Here is a 19,248-nt window from a genome sequence, read left to right on the forward strand (position 1 = left end):
GCAATGAACAAGGCAATTTTAAATTATAATAAGAATTATACTTCGGCTGATATGATTATGATAAGTATAGCCCTCCTCCCAGAAATTCAGATTGATATAGATAGAGAGCACAGAATATCGCTTCCCTGCTCCGGAAAATAAGGCAGCCATACAATGTATGATGACATGTGGTTGAGCTGAGAGCATTACTGAAGTCTCCAGACCAGCAGTCTACAAGTCTAAGCTTCCTCTTTGTTACTAAAATAGCCTCCACAATAATAAAAGAAAACCCACAGTCATGTACAGCTAACTCCCTACCTTTTAATTATTCATGTCAATACCTTGTATTTGTAGAGTTTATACTTTATAAATGCTAATCAGACCCAAGGATTACATGAATAATGGAAAACTGCAAGTAATTACCAAATCTGATTTTAAACAATGTTCTCAATACATGCTCTCCCCAGAAATCTCCCCCAAACACAGCCTCTACCCTCCCCTCCACTTACATTCTTCATCCTAAAAGAAATCTTAGTATAATTAGTCTTATCAAGAAAGGCAACTTAACTTTTATATACTTTGCTTCTTTTCTGGCAATGTAATAGTAGCGATACTGAATGACCAAAAGGAAGAAGCAATGAGAAGAGAAAACCAAAAGGCTCAGGCCTGCAAACAAGATGCACTTGTTTGAAAAGGGGAATCGGAGACCTAGCTCTAAGGCCCGGCCACTCTTTCAATGGAGATGATAATTGCCTTCCCTCCAGCTCTGCAGGGTGGTGGTGCCGTCTGTTTCCTCCCCCAGTGACTCAGTATACCTGCCAAGAACAATGAGCTTTAACCAGATGACTGATGCAGCGGTTTCCCTGTCCTCCCTTGGCGGAGCGGGGGGGGGGGGGTGGGGGGGGTGGGGACGGACCCCACAAACAATGCCATTATTTAAAAAAAATCTACATTAGCCAATGTCTGATTTTGCTAATTAAAACCAAATACCATTTCATACCTATCCAACCGGCAAAAATCAAAATGTCCTACTAAATGCAGTCTAAGTGAGGATATGGGGAAATGTGACTCTCATATACTGTAGGTGGACTTAACGCTGATAAAACTGTTTTGGAAAGCAGTCTGGCATGTGAAAATGCACATATCATTTCCAGGAATCTACAGAAAAACTTGTGCATATGCCCAAGGAGAAGTTTATAGATGGTTATTATAGCACGATTTGTAGTAAAGACAAGGCAAAACCCACAAAACTCTAATCAACTTCTCCATCGGTCAGCTGGGGAATGGTACACTGCAGTAAAGTCACATTAAAGAATTAAACTGTGGTAAAGTCACACTATAGAATTCTACTCTGCAGTTAAAACAAATTATATTCATAGCTTTTGGATAGCTCTTTCAAAATTTGAGTGAGGGGAAAAGTACGAGGTAGCAAACTGATACATTAATATGATTTATATAAATTTAAATACACACACGGTATTTATAGATATATACATGTAGTAAAAGTACAGAAACAGACTGGAAGAGTGCACGTTATTTCCCTGAAGGGGAAAAGGCAGGCAGGGAACAGAAGACAACAGGACCATGGAAGGATGCATAGGAAACTATGACATTAGCTATAATATTTTATTTATATTTCCCCAAATACTGTATTTTAATATAAAACATTTAAATATTTTTAAAATGATCTGGGATGGGTATCTGGATATTTATTATGTAAACTTACAACGACATGTAAGGTGAAAATGAGTTGGGTCGCCAAGCCAACAAGTAGTATCTTCCTGAGTATTGTCTTAAGAACAATGCATTACATTTTCAAACACTCTTTCGTGTCCTCATTTTTGTGCAGCTGACAGGAGAGCATTGAATGGCTAACAATGTTGTTATCAAAGTAATTGTCAAGGATAGCGAGTTTCGATAAAAATATTTGCTATAGGTGTACATTCACTAGGTATCTGAGATTATTTTCAAGTTATTAAAAAACCAAACGTAGAAGAAAAATCATCTTTAATTATATAATTAATTATCGGAGCAGATGCGACTTTGTTTTGATTGGTTTCAAGTCTCCCCAAATTTAGGAGTCTTAGAAGAAATGCTGGTTTCTCAGAACTATTAAGATAAAGCCATCGGGACTTCCCCGGTGGCGCAGTGGTTAAGAATCCGCCTGCCAATGCAGGGGACATGGGTTCAAGCTCTGGTCCGGGAAGATCCCACATGCTGCGGAGCAACTAAGCCCGCGTGCCACAACTACTGAAGCCCGCACGTCTAGAGCCCATGCTCCGCAACAAGAGAAGCACTGCAATGAGAAGCTCGTACACTACGACGAAGAGTAGCCCCCGCTCTCCATAACTAGAGAAAGCCTGCATGCAGCAATGAAGACCCAACACAGCCAAAAATAAATAAATAATTAACTTAAAAAAAAAAAAAAAAAAGATAAAGCCATCGAACTAAGAAAAATTTCCAAATAACCTTCGCTGCCACTCACCTGCCAGTGTTATTAGTGCCAGGCACAGTTATGAGCATGTTTGACACATTATCTCACTTAATACTTAATAACCCTATGATATAGGTGTCACTATTATCCCTGGTTTTTAGATGGAACAAGTAGTCACAATATTAAGTCCCTTGCTGAAGCATACAGTTCAGAGGTGGCAAAACTGGCTCCAGAGTCCAAGTTATTAATCCTACACCATATCGCCTCCAAGAGACCATGACGACACAGCTCAGACGTGAGCGTTCAACATTTGAGCAGCATTCAACTGCTCGATTCAACATTTACTTTAACATACAACCCCCAATTTAAAATTTCAGAGACGCTTCTAGGACATTGACACCTGACTTGCTCATTGTACCAGTCAGAATATTTGGTGTTCACCAGGGACTGCATTATCAAAGACCTGTCACACCACTGGAAATCGGAAGCATTCCTGCAGATCTAAAAAGAGTATCTTCATCAGCATGAGTAAAAGGAAATTAATTCTGCTCCATCTTTTGACGGATTGCAGATCGAGAATGCTGAATTTTGGCACGAGCCTATCCCGCCACCCTAACTATCCTAAGCTATGAACTGACCCATATTCTTGCTATGGTTTCACACAGGGATGCCTGCATTCTTTCAATCAACATCCTAGAAGAATGAACACTAAGCCTCGGAGCCACAGGGGTGGAAACAGGTAACGCTAAACGCTACAGATTTGTCCAGGATGAACTATTAATCATAGCCCAAGACGGTTTTATTATTAATTTTTTCTACTTTAACTTTCACACTAAAACATCACAGTAAAGCTTTAAGATAAAATATGCTAGAGGAAAACTGATAGCCACATATTCAGTCAAGAAATTTCCTATTACCTAGAGTCATTAATCTTGGGGGGGAAAAAAAATCAAATCTACGACACGGGAAATGACTAGGTAGACCTCCACTGCAATGGTTATGAGACTATGTCAGAAGAAAGGAATTCAGGAAACACTAAAAGCCCTGAATTAAAATTTGTTTTTTTTTAAAAATTTATTTTATTGACGTATAGTTGATTTACAATGTTGTGTTAATTTCTAGTATACAGAAAAGTGATTCCGATATATATATATATATATATATATATATATATATATATACACACATACACATTCTTTTTCATATTCTTTTCCATTATGGTTTATCACAGGATAAAAAGCTTTGCTTTTTAACACATGACCTGCAATAGTATGGCCTCATTCTTTACCCTTGTTCTCTCGAAGTAATAAGGCATAGACCAGTGATTGTAGTAACTTGCTCATGAGGCATCTACAGTTGTAATGATCCACAAGAAATAACCAAGAAATCCTCAGATGGGGCCTGGAACATTCAATTTATCTTCCTCTTACATATAATGCCTCACCAAAAAATCATGCTGCTGGCCACATGGCCGAGTCATTCTTTTACACTCAGGATTTAGTTAAATCCAAAGTTGGTGGGCAACAGCCCTTTTAAACTTTACCTTCTTCCTTCTTCAAAATCTTATCAAATGAGGGGACTTCCCTGGCAGTCCAGTGGTTAAGAGTCTGTGCTTCCACCGTAGGGGGAATGGGTTCGATCACTGGTCAGGGAACTAAGATACCACATGCTGTGCGGTGCGGCCAAAAAAGAAAAAAAAAAAAACATCATATCAAATGAAAACAGAAGTTCCTTCTTCTTTTTTCTATTATTGAGTTTTAATCAGAATAATACAAGCTATATGCCTTTCTACTTATTTTCTCCCTCTATTCAAGAGAGTAAATTATGATCTAGAAGCTAACATATTCACAGCAAAGTGGCAGAAAATGTTAGATGTTAAGAGTGAGAAGTAGGGGCTTCCCTGGTGGCGCAGAGGTTGAGAGTCCGCCTGCCGATGCAGGGGACGCGGGTTCGTGCCCCGGTCCGAGAAGATCCCACATGCCGCGGAGCGGCTGGGCCCGTGAGCCACGGCCGCTGAGCCTGCGCGTCCGGAGCCTGTGCTCTGCAACGGGAGAGGCCACAGCGGTGAGAGGCCCGCGTACCGCAAAAAAAAAAAAAAAAAAGAGGTAGAGTGGATGAGACACGGGGTGAATACAAGCTGTGATGTAATTTGACTAAAACGATTGTCCAGCAGCAATAAGGGCTCACCTGATGGTGAGAGAACAGGTACGTGGAACAGACCTGAGCACTTTCACATAGCAGTCAGTAGCCCTAAAGAAGAAGAGGCCCTGCAAGGATACTCAGCCTGCAAAGAAGGCCCAGGCATCATTGCAAGTGCATCGTTGAAATGGTTACCCATGAGTCCCAGTCTTGAAAAGAGGGCAAGTGAGCTGGAAAGGTACTAATAACTGTAAGAACACAGAGGGTTCGGGAGCCTAGGTGTCACGCAGATGGTGACGGGTTTGGAAGGTGTGAGGCTGTGTGTCAGGTAGAAGGATGAGCTCACATATCTGGAAAAACCACATTGTCTAGCATGGGGTAGGCACAAAATCAGGGTTTGCTGAATCTGACGTTTGTGGGTGCCTAGGGGAATTTCTGAGTTCATGATATTGTAGGTGGAGCAGTAACAAGTCCCAGCATAGACTTAATTACGCTGCTGGCTGGTTAGCTAAACGGAGTGAAGTGAAGGCCATGGAGCAAAGTAGATGTCCACGTCACTGCAACTAGTGGCTGTGGAGTGAAGATGACTTTAAAGTCACCTGAACTGTGAGATAATGTAAAGTTGACTGATGATTGGAAGCGTTGACTCAAGTGGCCAGTTTGGAATTGCACTCATAATTCATGCTGGGGTTAATATAACTGTATTCTAGACTACTAGATGGGTAAAGGGAAGCTATAGGGTAATGCACACCACCAAGCAAGAATTAGGAGAAAGGTTTACTGTAGTGTCACAGAAGAATCAGCAGTAACAAAATTGTTAAAAAAAAAAAAAAACAACAAAAAAAAGTGATACTGAAGCAAGTCAGGGTAAAAACCCAGAGCGTCGAGGCTTTGAATCCAAACGTCTCAGTTGCTACTTTGCATCTTTATATGTTGCTGACCAAAAGGTCTGCACCAGGAACCATCTACCCACGAAGAATCTGTTTTTCTGGGTCTTGCGGGGGTGGGGGGAAAGGATGATGCAGACATGATTTATTTTTATAATAATAAGAGAGGCATAAAAGGATATTTCTGAGGACGGCTTAATGAGATGCACCAAAATGTGTCGGGGACCAGCAGGCACATGACTAGGAACACACCGGACTGCTAAGTTAACAGAGGCTCTGGTCTCTGAGATGTTGGAGCAGGAACGAGCCGTAGACACTAGTCAAAAAGCTCAGGGAGGGTTTAAGTCAATGACGATTTGTTTCTTAAGTCATTTCCCCCCTGCTTGCAACTTATGCATATAGTCATGATAGTGAATTTCAACTGTTCCAAAGTAAGGTAAATGCTTTTAACACTTCAAACGTGGCAATAATGAGTATATACTGCAAACTAAAATGAATTATTTTATGATGAGCTTTTGGCAGGTCAAGGAAAGATGATGGTAGGTGCTTCTGGAATGGCTTTACACTGGAATTTGGTCCAAGTTAGTCACTGCAATAGCTGCAGACTCTCTCAGTCACAACTCTTAGTTGACCTGGCAGAAAAGTAACAGGTCACCCTGCATGAAGGCTAGTGGACAAATGTCTTTAATACGAAGTCTTATCACCAGGCAGGGTGATAATTGATCTGTTATCTCTGTTTGCCAGATTCAAAGCCAAGTCCTGGACCTCGGAATGTTCTGAGGCCTGACAGACAGTCTCTCCCAGCTGTGCTCCCTCATTTTCTCTGGCCGGTGGTGCCAGTGTGTCAGTCTCTAATCAGTCATATGACAAATATTTAGGGATCTTCAACTACGTACTAGGCCTTGTATAGGTGCTAGGGATACAGTATAAATGAAACAGTTACACTCACTGCCTGCTCAGAGCTTAGTCTAGTTGCAGAGACAGACATTAAACAACTACTCGGCAAACAATCTACAATTTGGTTGGAGCGAGAAAGGACAAGTCCCAGATCCTGCGAGAGCCTGGAACACAGGACCTCGCCTGATCTCTTAAGGAAATGACATTTAAACTGAAGGACAGGAACTTCCCTGGTGGCACAGTGGTTAAGACTCCGAGCTCCCAATGCAGGGGGCCCGGGTTCGATCCCTGGTCAGGGAACTAGATCCCACATGCGTGTCGCAACTAAGAGTTCTCATGCCACAACTAAGGAGCCCACAAGCCACAACTAGGGAGACCACCTGGCATAACTAAGCCCCGGCACAACCAAATAAATAAAATAAATATTAAAAAAAAATAAACTGAAGGACAAGCAGGAGTCAACCAGGTTTCGTGAAGTGGAGGGGGAGGAGAAGCAGAAACCGCAACAGGCAGAGAAGAGGGCTCTGCCCCAGGGCCCAAAGATCCACCGCAAGTTCGGTTAGTAATAGCAGCATAACATCCAACTAGTGCTTTCACCAAATGCTCGCCTCACTTACTGCCGACTGACTAGTGAACAAAACAAGACTACCACAGAGAAATAAAAGTACTAAAATAAAAGCAACCTAGAACAAGTCTTGGTACTGAAAACACACATATAGGAAAAGAAAAATGACCCACATAAAGCTGACAGCCCCACATGTGAGTTTCTATAACCTAAGTCACTGGTGAAAACCTGCCCACAAGTCTAGGACATTTCTATCAAGCAATTCACACACACACACACACACACACACACACACACACACACACACACACACACCTCACATTGGAAGGAAAAATAAATAAAACTTCCAGTTATAAGGAAAAATTTTCCTTTTGATTGGTTTCCATGATGGCAGAGGATCATTGCTATTGTTGCCTTGAACGAAGAAGACCAGGAGCTTTCCAGTGATCACGATGAAGAAGAGGTACACTCCCTTAATCGTATTTGATATAATAAGTGACCTGACATAATGGCAATTTACTTCCTTCACTTAACACGACAAAATTACAGGGTATCGTGATGAGTAATCTACCTAACATGTGGTATATTGGACCCACGTGAATAAACACAGGACAATGATCCAGTCACATATGCCTATTGTGGGAAAGAGACTAAAAAGGCCTCAAAGAGGCAGGCCTCCTGGAAACTTTTCACAAGCAAGTTAAAAGGTAGGAGATTAGACTAGAGAAAATCTCTTTCTGATAGAGACTGATGAGGGTGCCAGAAGAGACAAGCATGATGGTGTTCTCGCTAGGCCATTTCCCCAAGAGAACATGTTGGTAGAAGTTACCAGAAAATGTGGGACATATGACTACAAATTACCATTTCTGTAACTCTCGTTTAATGAGCCCCATTTATTTCCCAGAGAGTGTGCTAAGTATTGCACTTATGTCATCTCTAATCCTCACCACCACCTGTGATTATCATTTTCCTTAACACCTTTATTAGAGTATAATCGCTTTACAACGGTGCGTTAGTTTCTGCTGTATAACAAAGTGAATCAGCTATACATATACTTATATCCCCATATCCCCTCCCTCTTGCATCTCCCTTCCACCCTTCCTATCCCACCCCTCTAGGAGGTCACAAAGCACCGAGCTGATCTCCCTGTGCTATGCGGCTGCTTCCCACTAGCTATCTATTTTACATTTGGTAGTATACATAAGTGTGACTATCATTTTAATAATTTCACTTTACAGCTGAGTAACTGAGGGTTGGAAATCACGAGGTTAAATAAAAGTAACTTACCTATTTTCATACTTGATCAAAACTGTGAAAATAATTTTCCTTGGTCTATACTCCTAAGCTCCATTCTCATTTCACATCCCACATTGGACCTAGGATGGTAAGTTCTTTGGAATCTGGGCAAAATCTGTTAGAATTCTCTCTCTAACAAATCAATGCTGGGCATATAGCCTTAAAAATAGGACTTGCACTTTATAGTCAGCCAAGATATTCAGTGGTGCTCTGGGAATTATTTCAAACACAAGGTCTTACGTCCACTTGTGATACACTTTGGGCCTTTGTATCTGGATCTGAGGTATAAGGGGGTATGACTTGCCTTTTGAAGCTGGCAAATCTAGAACATAAACCTAACACACAGAGGGTCTGACATAAACGGGGCTCTTTCTAAAAGCCTATAAAATCTGAGGATTAAGATGGACTCTCTCAAAATTACCTCTGCTGCTGTGAAGGTATTAGTTTCTGCTAAAAATCTGGTCAAGGTGCCTGCAAGTAACCTGGAAAATTTTTGGTAGCAACATATTAAATTTGCTCCTAGAAACATGCTGATGTTAGTGGAAATGGATACTCAAGTCAACCTTCCAATAAATAAGGTCTAAGATTTATCAGCTGGGAGATCCTCACCGAATATGTGTTTTTGCTTCCTATGGTTGGAGCAGTCAGCTAAATTTTAGCCCCACTGATAACAGCTCTTGAAACAGACACCCAATTTTTAAGCCTATTAGTTTTCTATAGCAAAACAACAAATTCCATTATATATAGTACCTCACTGTACAAAAAAATGGGGTTAGGTACAGGTTAAGTTGTGTTCTGCTAGTACGCCGTGATCCATATGTTGATTTCTACTTCTAGAACACAGAATACCTGAAAGACAGCTACTTATTCACAGATATTTATGAGAATCCAACGTGTGCAAGCCATACATTAGATGTTGTGATCCTTGTTCCTGACAGCCTCTGTTCTTTTTTAAAAAATATAAATGCTTCGAATAAAGCATTATATTTAGGGTCTTTTAACAAATACAAGTTATGCCAATCAATCAAAGATTTTCTCCTCATAATAGAGATCTCTGATATTGTTGTTCTTCTAACCTATACTTTTGCCTCACTTGCTGTAAAATTCTACGGTGAAAACCTTTTGCCTAGTCTTGAAATGGCGCAAATAAGGACACTGAGAACAATGATCCAAGTGCTACAGAACAAAAGAGGAAAAGAAAGGAGGAAATGTGTGAGAATGACTCTTGAGTGGCATTCACACTTCTTAACATAACACTCCTCCTTGAAAAGAAAAAGACTCGGGACTTAACAAAGAGGACATTACAAAGAGGTGCTAGATCACCACCTATCCAATAGGAATATAAATGGTAAATGGTAGATTGTATTTCATTTGGAAACCTTAACTGGCAGAAATTCTACCGTTACAGTGGATAAGTCAAAAGAAGAGGAGTCACTGCAGGCTCCATCGATACACATTTTAACCAAATGGGAGGGGGGAGGGGAGAAGGAGAGCATAGTGTGTCAGAACTAGTGTGTCCTGATTTCAAGGAGAAATTTTTATTTCTTTACATTCTAACCTGCAATTAGCTAACAAAAGGGGCAGAAGGCATTAACCTAGTTATTAACAAAGTAGTCAATTGATTCCACCTTGTAAACATATACTTTCATTTTTTTCAAAGAAAATGATGAATCCTGTGACGGGAAAACAACAGAACAGCAGAATCCCCAATACACGATTAGATAAATGCAGAGTGGTAGAGAATAATACAATTGACACATCAGACACATCCAAACATAGCACTGTCTCTTTCAAAGTAGTTACCTTGGAAGGACAATTCTAATACCATCAAACACTTCTTAAAATTCCTGTTAGTAAGACCTTTAAGAAGCAGAGAAAACTATTTCTGAATGTTAAACTTAACCTCCATTCAATAGCTTTCCCTGCACTCTACAAAGTACTTATGAAGAGGAGTAGTCCTGGCCCTTAAGCAGCTTACAGTCTAGAAAAGGGCATGGACGTATGCAGAGATAATTTCATTACGCTGTCAACCCTTCCTCTGATTTCAGTTTATATTCTTGCATTATTTGTACATACCTGTCTTCCCCTACTAGACAGTTAAACACTTCTGAGAGCAGAAACCATGTCAATGATCTCTGCATCACTTCCACAACGGCCAGCAGAATAATCTGCACAGAGCACTTAACAAATATTGGTTTAGGGAGAAAATGTCATACTACTTAATAATCACACTGTACTCAGCAAAACTCATCATAAGGCAGGTTTGCCTTGAAACCTGTTCAATGGCATTTAGTCACTGCAAAACCTAAACCATCTCTCCTAAGCAAGTTATACAGTCAGCATTACACTGAGGCTTGGGTTCTGAGGTATAAGAGCAAGAGCTTAAGCCCAGCTCACTCCCAGTTACTAAGTGTTATACGTCAATAATAACCAGGCATGTAAAACATTCATATTGCTATTGATCACATGGGAGAGAAATCTCTCCTTTAATAGTTGATCTAGTCTACCAGCTAACCAAACTACTGTCTGACCCCATCAGGTAATTTTGAAGCCACCGTTGGGAGTCCAGATGGTAAGCGGCATTCTCCTTCCCACCGAGTTCCTTATGATGGTTTTCCAACAGTAGTGCACCTGGAAAGATGCTACTGTCATTAACTCAGGGTAATCCCAGGTAGAAGCATTTAGCTTATTCAATTTAGATAGCAAGCTTCTCTATTCCTGGTAATGACGGAACAAAGATACTAAGCATGAAAACCAGGTTGAGACACGGTTAGGTGACTATAGACCACGGAGTAAGCGGGGATGGATTGCTTATCTTAATAGTTAGACATAAAAGATAACCTGTATGTCATCCAGCTATGATGCTTTGGAAATAATTTAGAAAATAGGAGTTCATTAAAAGTTGCAAAAGGTGGTATAGGCAACTCGTGACTGGTAAGAATAACAAACAGGGCGGGCAATAACATCTAAGTGGAAAAGGAAAAATGAAATTGTCTGTAAATCCAGGTTAACATGCTGCCTTGCAGAGAACAGGCTGTCTGCTAGATGATGCCCATTCATTTCAGGACCGACCATATCTGGCACCAGGAAGCAGTCAAGGATGGACAAAGCCAAGAGGACACAAATTCAGAAAGTCACAGCTCTATGGACTAGAACTGTGTTGTCCAATAAAGTAGCCACTAGCCACATGTGGCTATATTTAAATTTAACTGAAAGTAATTAAAATTTAAAAAATCAGTTTGCCAGGTATAATAGCCATATTGCAAGTGCTCCTAGCTACATGTGGCTAGCAGTTATCATATTGGACAGTGCAGACGCAGAATATTTCCATCGTTGTCCTCCTGATGTACAAAGCTAGACTTGAAAGTGAGCATTCCTATCGCTCCTATAGACGTGACGAGAAATTCAAAATCAAAGCCAATAGTCTTAACCATCAAGAATATTAGAGATACCCAAGGTGATTTATCTGCTTATTTTATTGAATGTGTCCATAAATTAGAGACATTTGGGGATACACAGAAAGTCTGGACATCCTTATCAGCACAGGACTTCTTTCCCCTACTCTTCCGCCTCCACCCCCCTGCCCCTGGTGTGGGGAAAGGTAAAAAAAGAAAAATGGTAGGGGATCGGAAAACTTCTTGATTTAAGTCTTTTATCCAAGGAGTTGCATAAACTGCCAAAAACAAACAGATTTTTAGAAGCACCGACTGTGCCCAGTCCTCTTTCCTTAAAAAAAAAAAAAAAAAAGCTGGAGGCAACTGAAAAGAACCTTTCAGAGATAGAAGAGGAATTCAAGAGAATTACTAAGGACAAAATGGGTGGCTATCCTAAATGACTGTTCCAGGACACCCAAGGAAAAAGTGCCTCAAATCAAGAACAATATTTCCAAAACTACACAGTGGCCAGGATTCAACAAATCCACATTAATTTAAAAAGTTACCAAGTCCTAGAAGGCCAAATGATTTGCTACTAACAATTTAAAGTATTGAGTTTTCATCAAGAGAACACCCTGGTTCAACGTCGAATTCATGGGCAAATAAAAGAATCACCTAAGTCACCTTCCAGTTACAGCATCAACAGATGCCTGAGGTGGGTTGGTCCTCAGATAGAAGCAATGTCTGACAGTAAAATAAAATCAACTACAGTAATAAGACTCTACTTATTAGAACTTCCCTGTATACAGTCTTTTAAAAATGAAGTAAAAATATACGGTTGGATTTAAACTAGAGAGTTTCAATTATATTTAATAAAAGCAAACAGATACATTACAGGACCAGGAGAGAGAGAGAGAGAGAGAGCCACTCATCTTCAGACACTGCATTCTGTTTAAACACTCATTCTATCACTGCTCAAATATTTGCTTGCTACTTTGCCATGCTACCACTCTGTGCCACACTGAGGAAAATGTGATCTCTCAGTGATAGAACAATTTGAATGTGAGCTAAAATGTAATCAGCACGTCGGCAACAACACAACTGATAATCTGTCAGCTTAAGAACAGCTCCTATATATTTGGGAAGGGGGCTGCAAGAATTAGGATACTGGAAAACTTAAAATGTAAGCCTTAAAAGCCCTTCTTCAAAAATGCACGCTGCTGCCTCACTGATCATTGCAGCCCTGGCAGGGTGGCCATGAGACAGCGCTAAAGATGATGCAGTACAAGGGGACCAGAGAAGCCGGCGAGCTGCTGCTGGATTTCACCCTCAGGAAAGGACAGCACAAGAATCGGTCCTCTCCTCCCTGTAGCCAGCCCATCTCCACCTCTACACAGATGTAGCTGAGTTGCCATCAGAAGTCATAAAACCTCACAGTCCCCTCCCTGCCCCCCAGCTTCCCCCCCCCCGCCCCCCCCCCCCACAGTCACGCTCAGTGTTTGTTTTCCTCCTCTCTCAGCACTTCAAAATGGAAAAGGGAGTAATATCTTGACCCACTGCCCATGGAAAGGCTGCACTCTTAGGTCACTCTATCCAACTCATCCCTCTTGAGGAACTCGCCTCATTAAACAGAAATCACCTGATGCACCTATGGAAGGTGGGGAGAGGTTCATTTAAACCTTGATAGCTCATATGAACTCCTCCTGATGAGGACTGTCATTGGCAACTGTTTAAATGAGCCTGTGAATATTAAAGCTCTCTAGGCCAAGAAAGCAGCCTGGGTCAAAAAGGCAGCTGATCTGAAACCTACCGAATCTGCAAAATCTGTTCCCCATTTCATGCATACACAGCCCTACGGAGTGTATAAATACCACCAGCAAACTGTGCTAGGAGGTCACCGGCACTCCACAGTGTGCACCCCGAGCATAGTTGATAAAATGTGTTACAGAGAGCGTGGGAAACGGGGGCCGTCTCCGGCTCTGACCAAAGAGGGTAGGGCTAATGCATACCTTTTGGTCTTCTGGAATTTCCATTCTTTTGCTGTTCATCTTCCTCATTAATGGTGAATAAACCAAGGGGGACTGGCCTTGCATTGGTCTTCTTCAGTCTCTCTTGTCGGAAAGCTGTAGCTGATCCAGGCATACCGCTGCTACTTGTGTTTTTAATTATGAGTATATCAAAACTATATGCTTATATAATTGCAGCTCCCAGGAAGCTGCTAGTTTCTAAGCTGCCGGTTCATTTGAGCACTTGTAATAGATCCCCTATGGGTAAACAGTGTGCAAACAGCTGACAGATACTACCAGCCTCTTGGCAACTGAGGCCCCGCAGCTCCCCCTCACCTAGCAGCACCCCGCCTCCTCTGCGAGCCCCCTCCCACTTACCCCTCACAGGCACGTGTGCTGGCTCAAGCTCACACACACACACACACACACACACACACACACACACAGGCACGTGTGCTGGCTCAAGCGCGCGCACACACGCACACACACACAGACACACAGACACACAGGCACACACACTCCTTCCAGAAAGGCACGCAGGTCGGATGCTTCCCCCCCACTGCCTAACCTGCTCAATCAGATCCCAGCTTCTCGCTCCTGCCGCGGCACCTTTTCCCAATCTTCTTTTCCTGCTACCGCACAGTACAATATTCAGCACACACAGCACAGAGGGGAAAATCGGAGATGCTGCCGTTCACAGCTGCCCTGACAACCCTGACTTATCCTAACCAAGGAGGGCTGGGAGCGGCTCCATCTCCCGGGCGGAGCCACCAGCCCGTCGGGACGCCGGTCCTGGGAACTTGCCAGCGGAGGGTTACAGCGCGAGGCGAGCGGCCCAGCCGCTGGGCAGCTGCCTCTTCCAGGGGCGGCAGGAGCAGCAGGAGGGGAGGAAAAATGCAGTGTTGCTTTTGCACAGTCAGCAGTGGACCCCGCAGCTGGGAGAAAGACGCTCAAGGCAAGACGGCTTTTTCTTCTTTGGGGGGCCAGGTTTTCCATCGTGATAATGATTGCGAGAGCCCCTGGATAAACGAAGGTATGGCTGGTACCCCACAGCTCGCTTCACACTCAGTCACACATCCCAGTTTCCCTGACATTCTTACAACCCCAGAGTCTGTATAAACGCAGGCTTGGTGGCAACTGTCCCGAGGACCAGTGCGGCCCTGTACCCAAGACCCTCCAGGGAAGAGAACTGTGCCTGTTCTCACAGAGACCACAGTTTGGAATACCCCTTCTGCAAGTCTAGCCGAAAGGACACAAATGAGACACTACGATCCTCCAATGGGAAAAAAGCTGCCTTGATTACATCCAGCAAACTCCCCCCCAGTTCCCACTGCTCTGGGGGAGTCCCTAACAGCAATGCTGAGCAAGTCTCAACATGTGACCCAGTTTTAGTTCTTTTCTGGACTGATTTCTCCAAAGCACACAATCATGTGATTATTGTTTTCTCCTGAAATAAGCGTTCTCACTTTATAAGACTCTCCTTTTCTAGGCTGCCTAAAACTTATACTGTGTGCAAAAAACCCTAAAGAGACAATAAATGACATTAAAAAGTCAACCTCCAAATTAAGACAACAATCTTTGTTCTTTTTGTTTCTGCCTTTTAATCAAATTCAAGTCAGCTTAGAAAGTCCAAAGCAATCCTCCGGCTCCCAGCCCACTCTTACTGTTTTCTCAATCCTTAAACTTATCCAAGAGGGGCGGCAGGCACTCTGAGGCGAGGTAAATATCCTCTCTAAATCCTTTGCATGGAAGAGTAAATTCAGACAATTCACTATCCTCTTGGTACCTCAGTTTTCTCTGTAAAATTGGGGTGATGACATTTCTCTTATAGGATGAGGGGCAAGGATTGAATGATGGTGGTGCTAGCAGTAAGAAGGTCTTAATAAACAGCAGCTGCTTTAATTATATCTTTATAATACATTGTTGTAACTAGTTCAGTTTTGCTTCATAATTATTTAAGGTGTTTCCAGTTCAACTGTCAACTCCATCAAGGAACACTTCTGCTTTTTATCTACTTATATTGCCCAGTCTGGGACTGGAAACGTACTAAATGGTTAGCAAATCCCTGCTGAAAAAAAAAAAAAGATAAATCTTCAGAAATCTTTCCCTCCAAAGGCTGGGAGATTTAATTAAGTTAACATGTTTAGATTTGTGGCTTAGAGAAACATAGGAAATTTCAGATATGGAGTTTATTTAAAATCATGTTAACCTGTGATGTAGGCATTTGGAATAAAAGACTGGAAAACAAGCTGAATGGGTCTGAGAAGGCACCTGAATCAGCATCACTTTACACACAAGGAAGCTGAGGCCCACGAAGCGAAGTTTCTTGCCCGAGTCAAATGTTAGCTGGCAGCAAGTCTACGAGGAAAATTTAGATTCTCTTCTTCCTGCTCCAGTGCTTCTCCTTCTGACAAATACTTGGCCTACAAGGTTTAGAATCCTAGATCCCTCTTCAACTTCTACAGAGATGGCAAGATGTGGACAGGAAAGGAAAGGGAGGATCCACGCCTTGAAATAAACAGTGGATACAAACTGGTTTAATGTATTTCCATAACCTTCTGTAACTGGTAAATTTTTTTCTGAATTAAATAATGTTTTATTTCCTATTTATTTTTCTTTAATCAGATGATCAATAAACACAGGCCAATTATCACACATAAACATATCTGTGAAATACTTTCAAACCTACTTTAGTTTCTTCTATTTCTAGAGAATCAGGCTAGTACTTACAAAAGCAACATACATACAAAGTATGGTTGAAACTACCTTTTGGTAGAGAAAATGAAAATCAGTGTCTTGGGCAAATAACAGATTTCCTTCAGAAATATTCCTCATCCAAATAAAGCTAACAGCTTCTGATCATCTCCATTGAGTTTAATAAAAGTATTACTGAAAGAAATAAAGAAAAAGGGATCTTTTTCTCCACCTTCCAAATAAAAAAATGAAAATGACAGTATTTATTCATTGTCCTAGAATGACAACAAAAATCCTTCCTAAGAGTGGTTTTTGAAAAGCAAGGTGGGCACTCAAATTCAAATGACCTCTGCAGAAGATGTCCATTCCATTACTTTCAAGGATGGCCTCAGTCGTTTCATGGAGAAATGCAACAGCAAGGCGAATACTACTTAGCATTTAAGTTGTCCAGACGAGATTACAAATTTCGAGAAGGAGTGCTCCTTGAGGTCTGTGGCTGCACTCAGGGCAGCCAGCAGAATGAAGGCCCCGGGGAAGAGAGATCACAGGACAGCCCAGCTCTACCACCCCGTCCAGGCAATCAATGGTCTTCCGCTTCTGTTAACTTCAGTGGAATACCCCTCAGTGACACAGACCGAATTTTTCATGCTCTAGCCTGAGGCTCTTCTGGAGAATTTTGATTTGTCTCAAAATGTGAAAACCACCAAAATGGCTGTTTTGCTGTGTTTTTAAAAGAATACGAGTTATACTTAAAATCGTTTATTGGGGGAAACGAAAGGCTACCAAAGGAGGTCAGAGGTTGCCACCATCGTGTAACCCATAAGGCAAGGGGGCCCCAAGAATAGGAATATAATAGCCCATCATCTGGGAACATGTTCAACTTTATGTCTGATGCTGTGCTAGGTGCATTAGATATGTTATCTTTGTTAGTTACAATAGCCCCAAGAGAGAGGAGTTACCACCTGACAGATCAGGAAACTGAGGCTTAGAGAGGTTCAAGTTAACACAGCTAGTTAAACCACTGGGTCACGATTAAACCTAGGCCCGTCTGCTCTAACGCCAAGATGCTTTCATCCTGCTGCCCTGTCAATCCTGACTCCAGCATCAACTAACTGCATCTCGGTCACAGCTGGGACTAGTCACAGGGAAACAAACAGCTCAAGATCAAATAATCATAATAAAGGATTTTTTCCCTCCCCATGAAGTATACATTTCTTACCTCATTTAAGACATATGAAAACATTTGCGATTAGTTTCTTAAATGCTCAAACCCAGCCTTTAACAGATACAGGGGTTAAGTTATATAATTCCAGGACTGCTGTGGCTTGATCCCTGTAGGGGCCAAGCTTGGGGCTATAGTCTTCTCCTTTTTACACTCTGACCCCAAATAAAAGCAAATGTGGAAAGGGGGATAGTGAGACCTTAAATTTAAATACCCCCAGAAGTAAAACGAATACCACTGTGAATTTCTTTACTGTTCATCAGCACTAATAAGTGTTTTTAGTGTGGCCCAACTGCCTTTGCATGCAGCCTGCAGATACAGGATCTAAATTCAGTTCCCATGGGAATTGGGGCAGGGAGCCATCCAACAGTCAATCAGGTTTTGTTTTGTTTAAATTGTTAAAATAGCAAGTGATATAGTAACGGAGGCCTTGTATAAACGAGAGAAATGAGACACTGCCTGGTGCAAAAGCGTAGATTTTTTACAACTAGCCTGGCTTTGTACAGAAAAAAAATGTTTGCAGAACAATCACAAAATGTACTCGCAATCATAGGTGGAAAGTGGTACCGCTCATCCCTGCTAGGAACCAAACAGGCCAACAGGCCCTTGAGCAGCTGCTGTTCCCACCCCACCCACAGCCCCACTCCCTTAGTACACAATGAATTTATGTCTGTTTGTCCTTCTACCCTGGCTGCCTGGCACCAACCCATGCACAGGAAACCGAGTTAAACTTGCTGACCTAGCAGGGAAGTCAGCTCATGACTTGGGCCTTGCTGTCACGATGTTAAATAAAAGACTAAATACATGTAGGCACACGCATCCGAACATACACATTCAGGCTTCTGTTCACATTTATGCTTCCTAAGCTTTTATTTTGTGACCATAAAACTGGAAAATAGCATAGCCCCTGAGTGCATTTAAGAATATCCTCTTGCAAAGAGAAATCTGTTTAACCAGTGAGAAAGCATACCTAGATTTTTCTTTCTAAAAGCCTAGTGAGCTTTATAAAAACATTACTGAAATGGTAAAGAGGCTGATTTGTACTAATCAAGTGCTGTAGTTGAAAACAAAAATCATTACTGCTGGATTGAATGGTCAGTCACTGGTAAATTACAGTTCTATATCCATAATAGTTAGTTACTTTTCAATGGGGCCCAGGAGTACCAAAATGCTTTCCCACATTGCTAAAGTAGAGGAGATGATTAATTCTTCAAAACTACTGGACTTCAGTCATCTTTTAAATTCTCTATGCATCTCCCCCAAAGTAAGCTGCAATTTACTTCTAGCAGGCGTTTTAGAAATCCACATATTAATGTAATATTTTTAAAAACCTCACATCGTTTGAAAATGACAAAGCGAGCACAGGCTGACATGAAATCAAACAGCCCCCAGGGAACAAAGGGTCCCAGCAGGTTCTTTGCCATCCCCATTCTTGAAGTTAAAGGGCTCCCTTACAGTCTCCTAGAATGACGCCACTTCCTGATGGCTTCTGTGGCAATAAAGGCAGAATATTCTGCCATCCTGCAGCATTATGCAGAGCTTCCGACAGGTTGCTGAACAAAGAAATACTCACAAAGGCGGACTGACACTTTGAAAGGAAAATAAAGCAGTTTTGCTTTGATCTTCCTTACCACCTTTTGTTAACAGGCTTATAAGAAAAACAGTAAATACTACCCTAGTAGTGACGTGCCATCAACCAAGGAGTACCAGGTCCCTGCTGTGCTTTTTATAACATTTCTATAAATCTTTGCTGCA

The 19,248-nt window shown here is 41.8% G+C and overlaps 1 protein-coding gene across 18 annotated transcripts in view; it reads right to left on the bottom strand.

Annotated features, from left to right (window-relative positions):
- MAP7 (microtubule associated protein 7) overlaps positions 1-19,248 on the bottom strand; it is a 164,839-nt gene that overhangs the window by 127,931 nt on the left and 17,660 nt on the right. For 2 of the 18 annotated variants that reach the window (XM_067010871.1, XM_067010869.1), the window contains exon 1: positions 13,581-14,091. The exons of 5 other annotated variants lie outside the window; for them this stretch is intronic. In XM_067010871.1, the coding sequence (XP_066866972.1) occupies positions 13,581-13,713 (133 nt within the window). In that variant the 5' untranslated portion in view covers positions 13,714-14,091. Of the gene's footprint in view, positions 1-13,580; positions 14,092-14,145; positions 14,299-19,248 lie in introns of those variants that run through there. 11 more of the 18 variants (XM_067010879.1, XM_067010877.1, XM_067010873.1 and 8 more) reach the window with 10 other exon arrangements.

Source organism: Kogia breviceps, chromosome 13, assembly GCF_026419965.1.
Source record: "Kogia breviceps isolate mKogBre1 chromosome 13, mKogBre1 haplotype 1, whole genome shotgun sequence".
NCBI lineage: Eukaryota > Metazoa > Chordata > Mammalia > Artiodactyla > Physeteridae > Kogia > Kogia breviceps.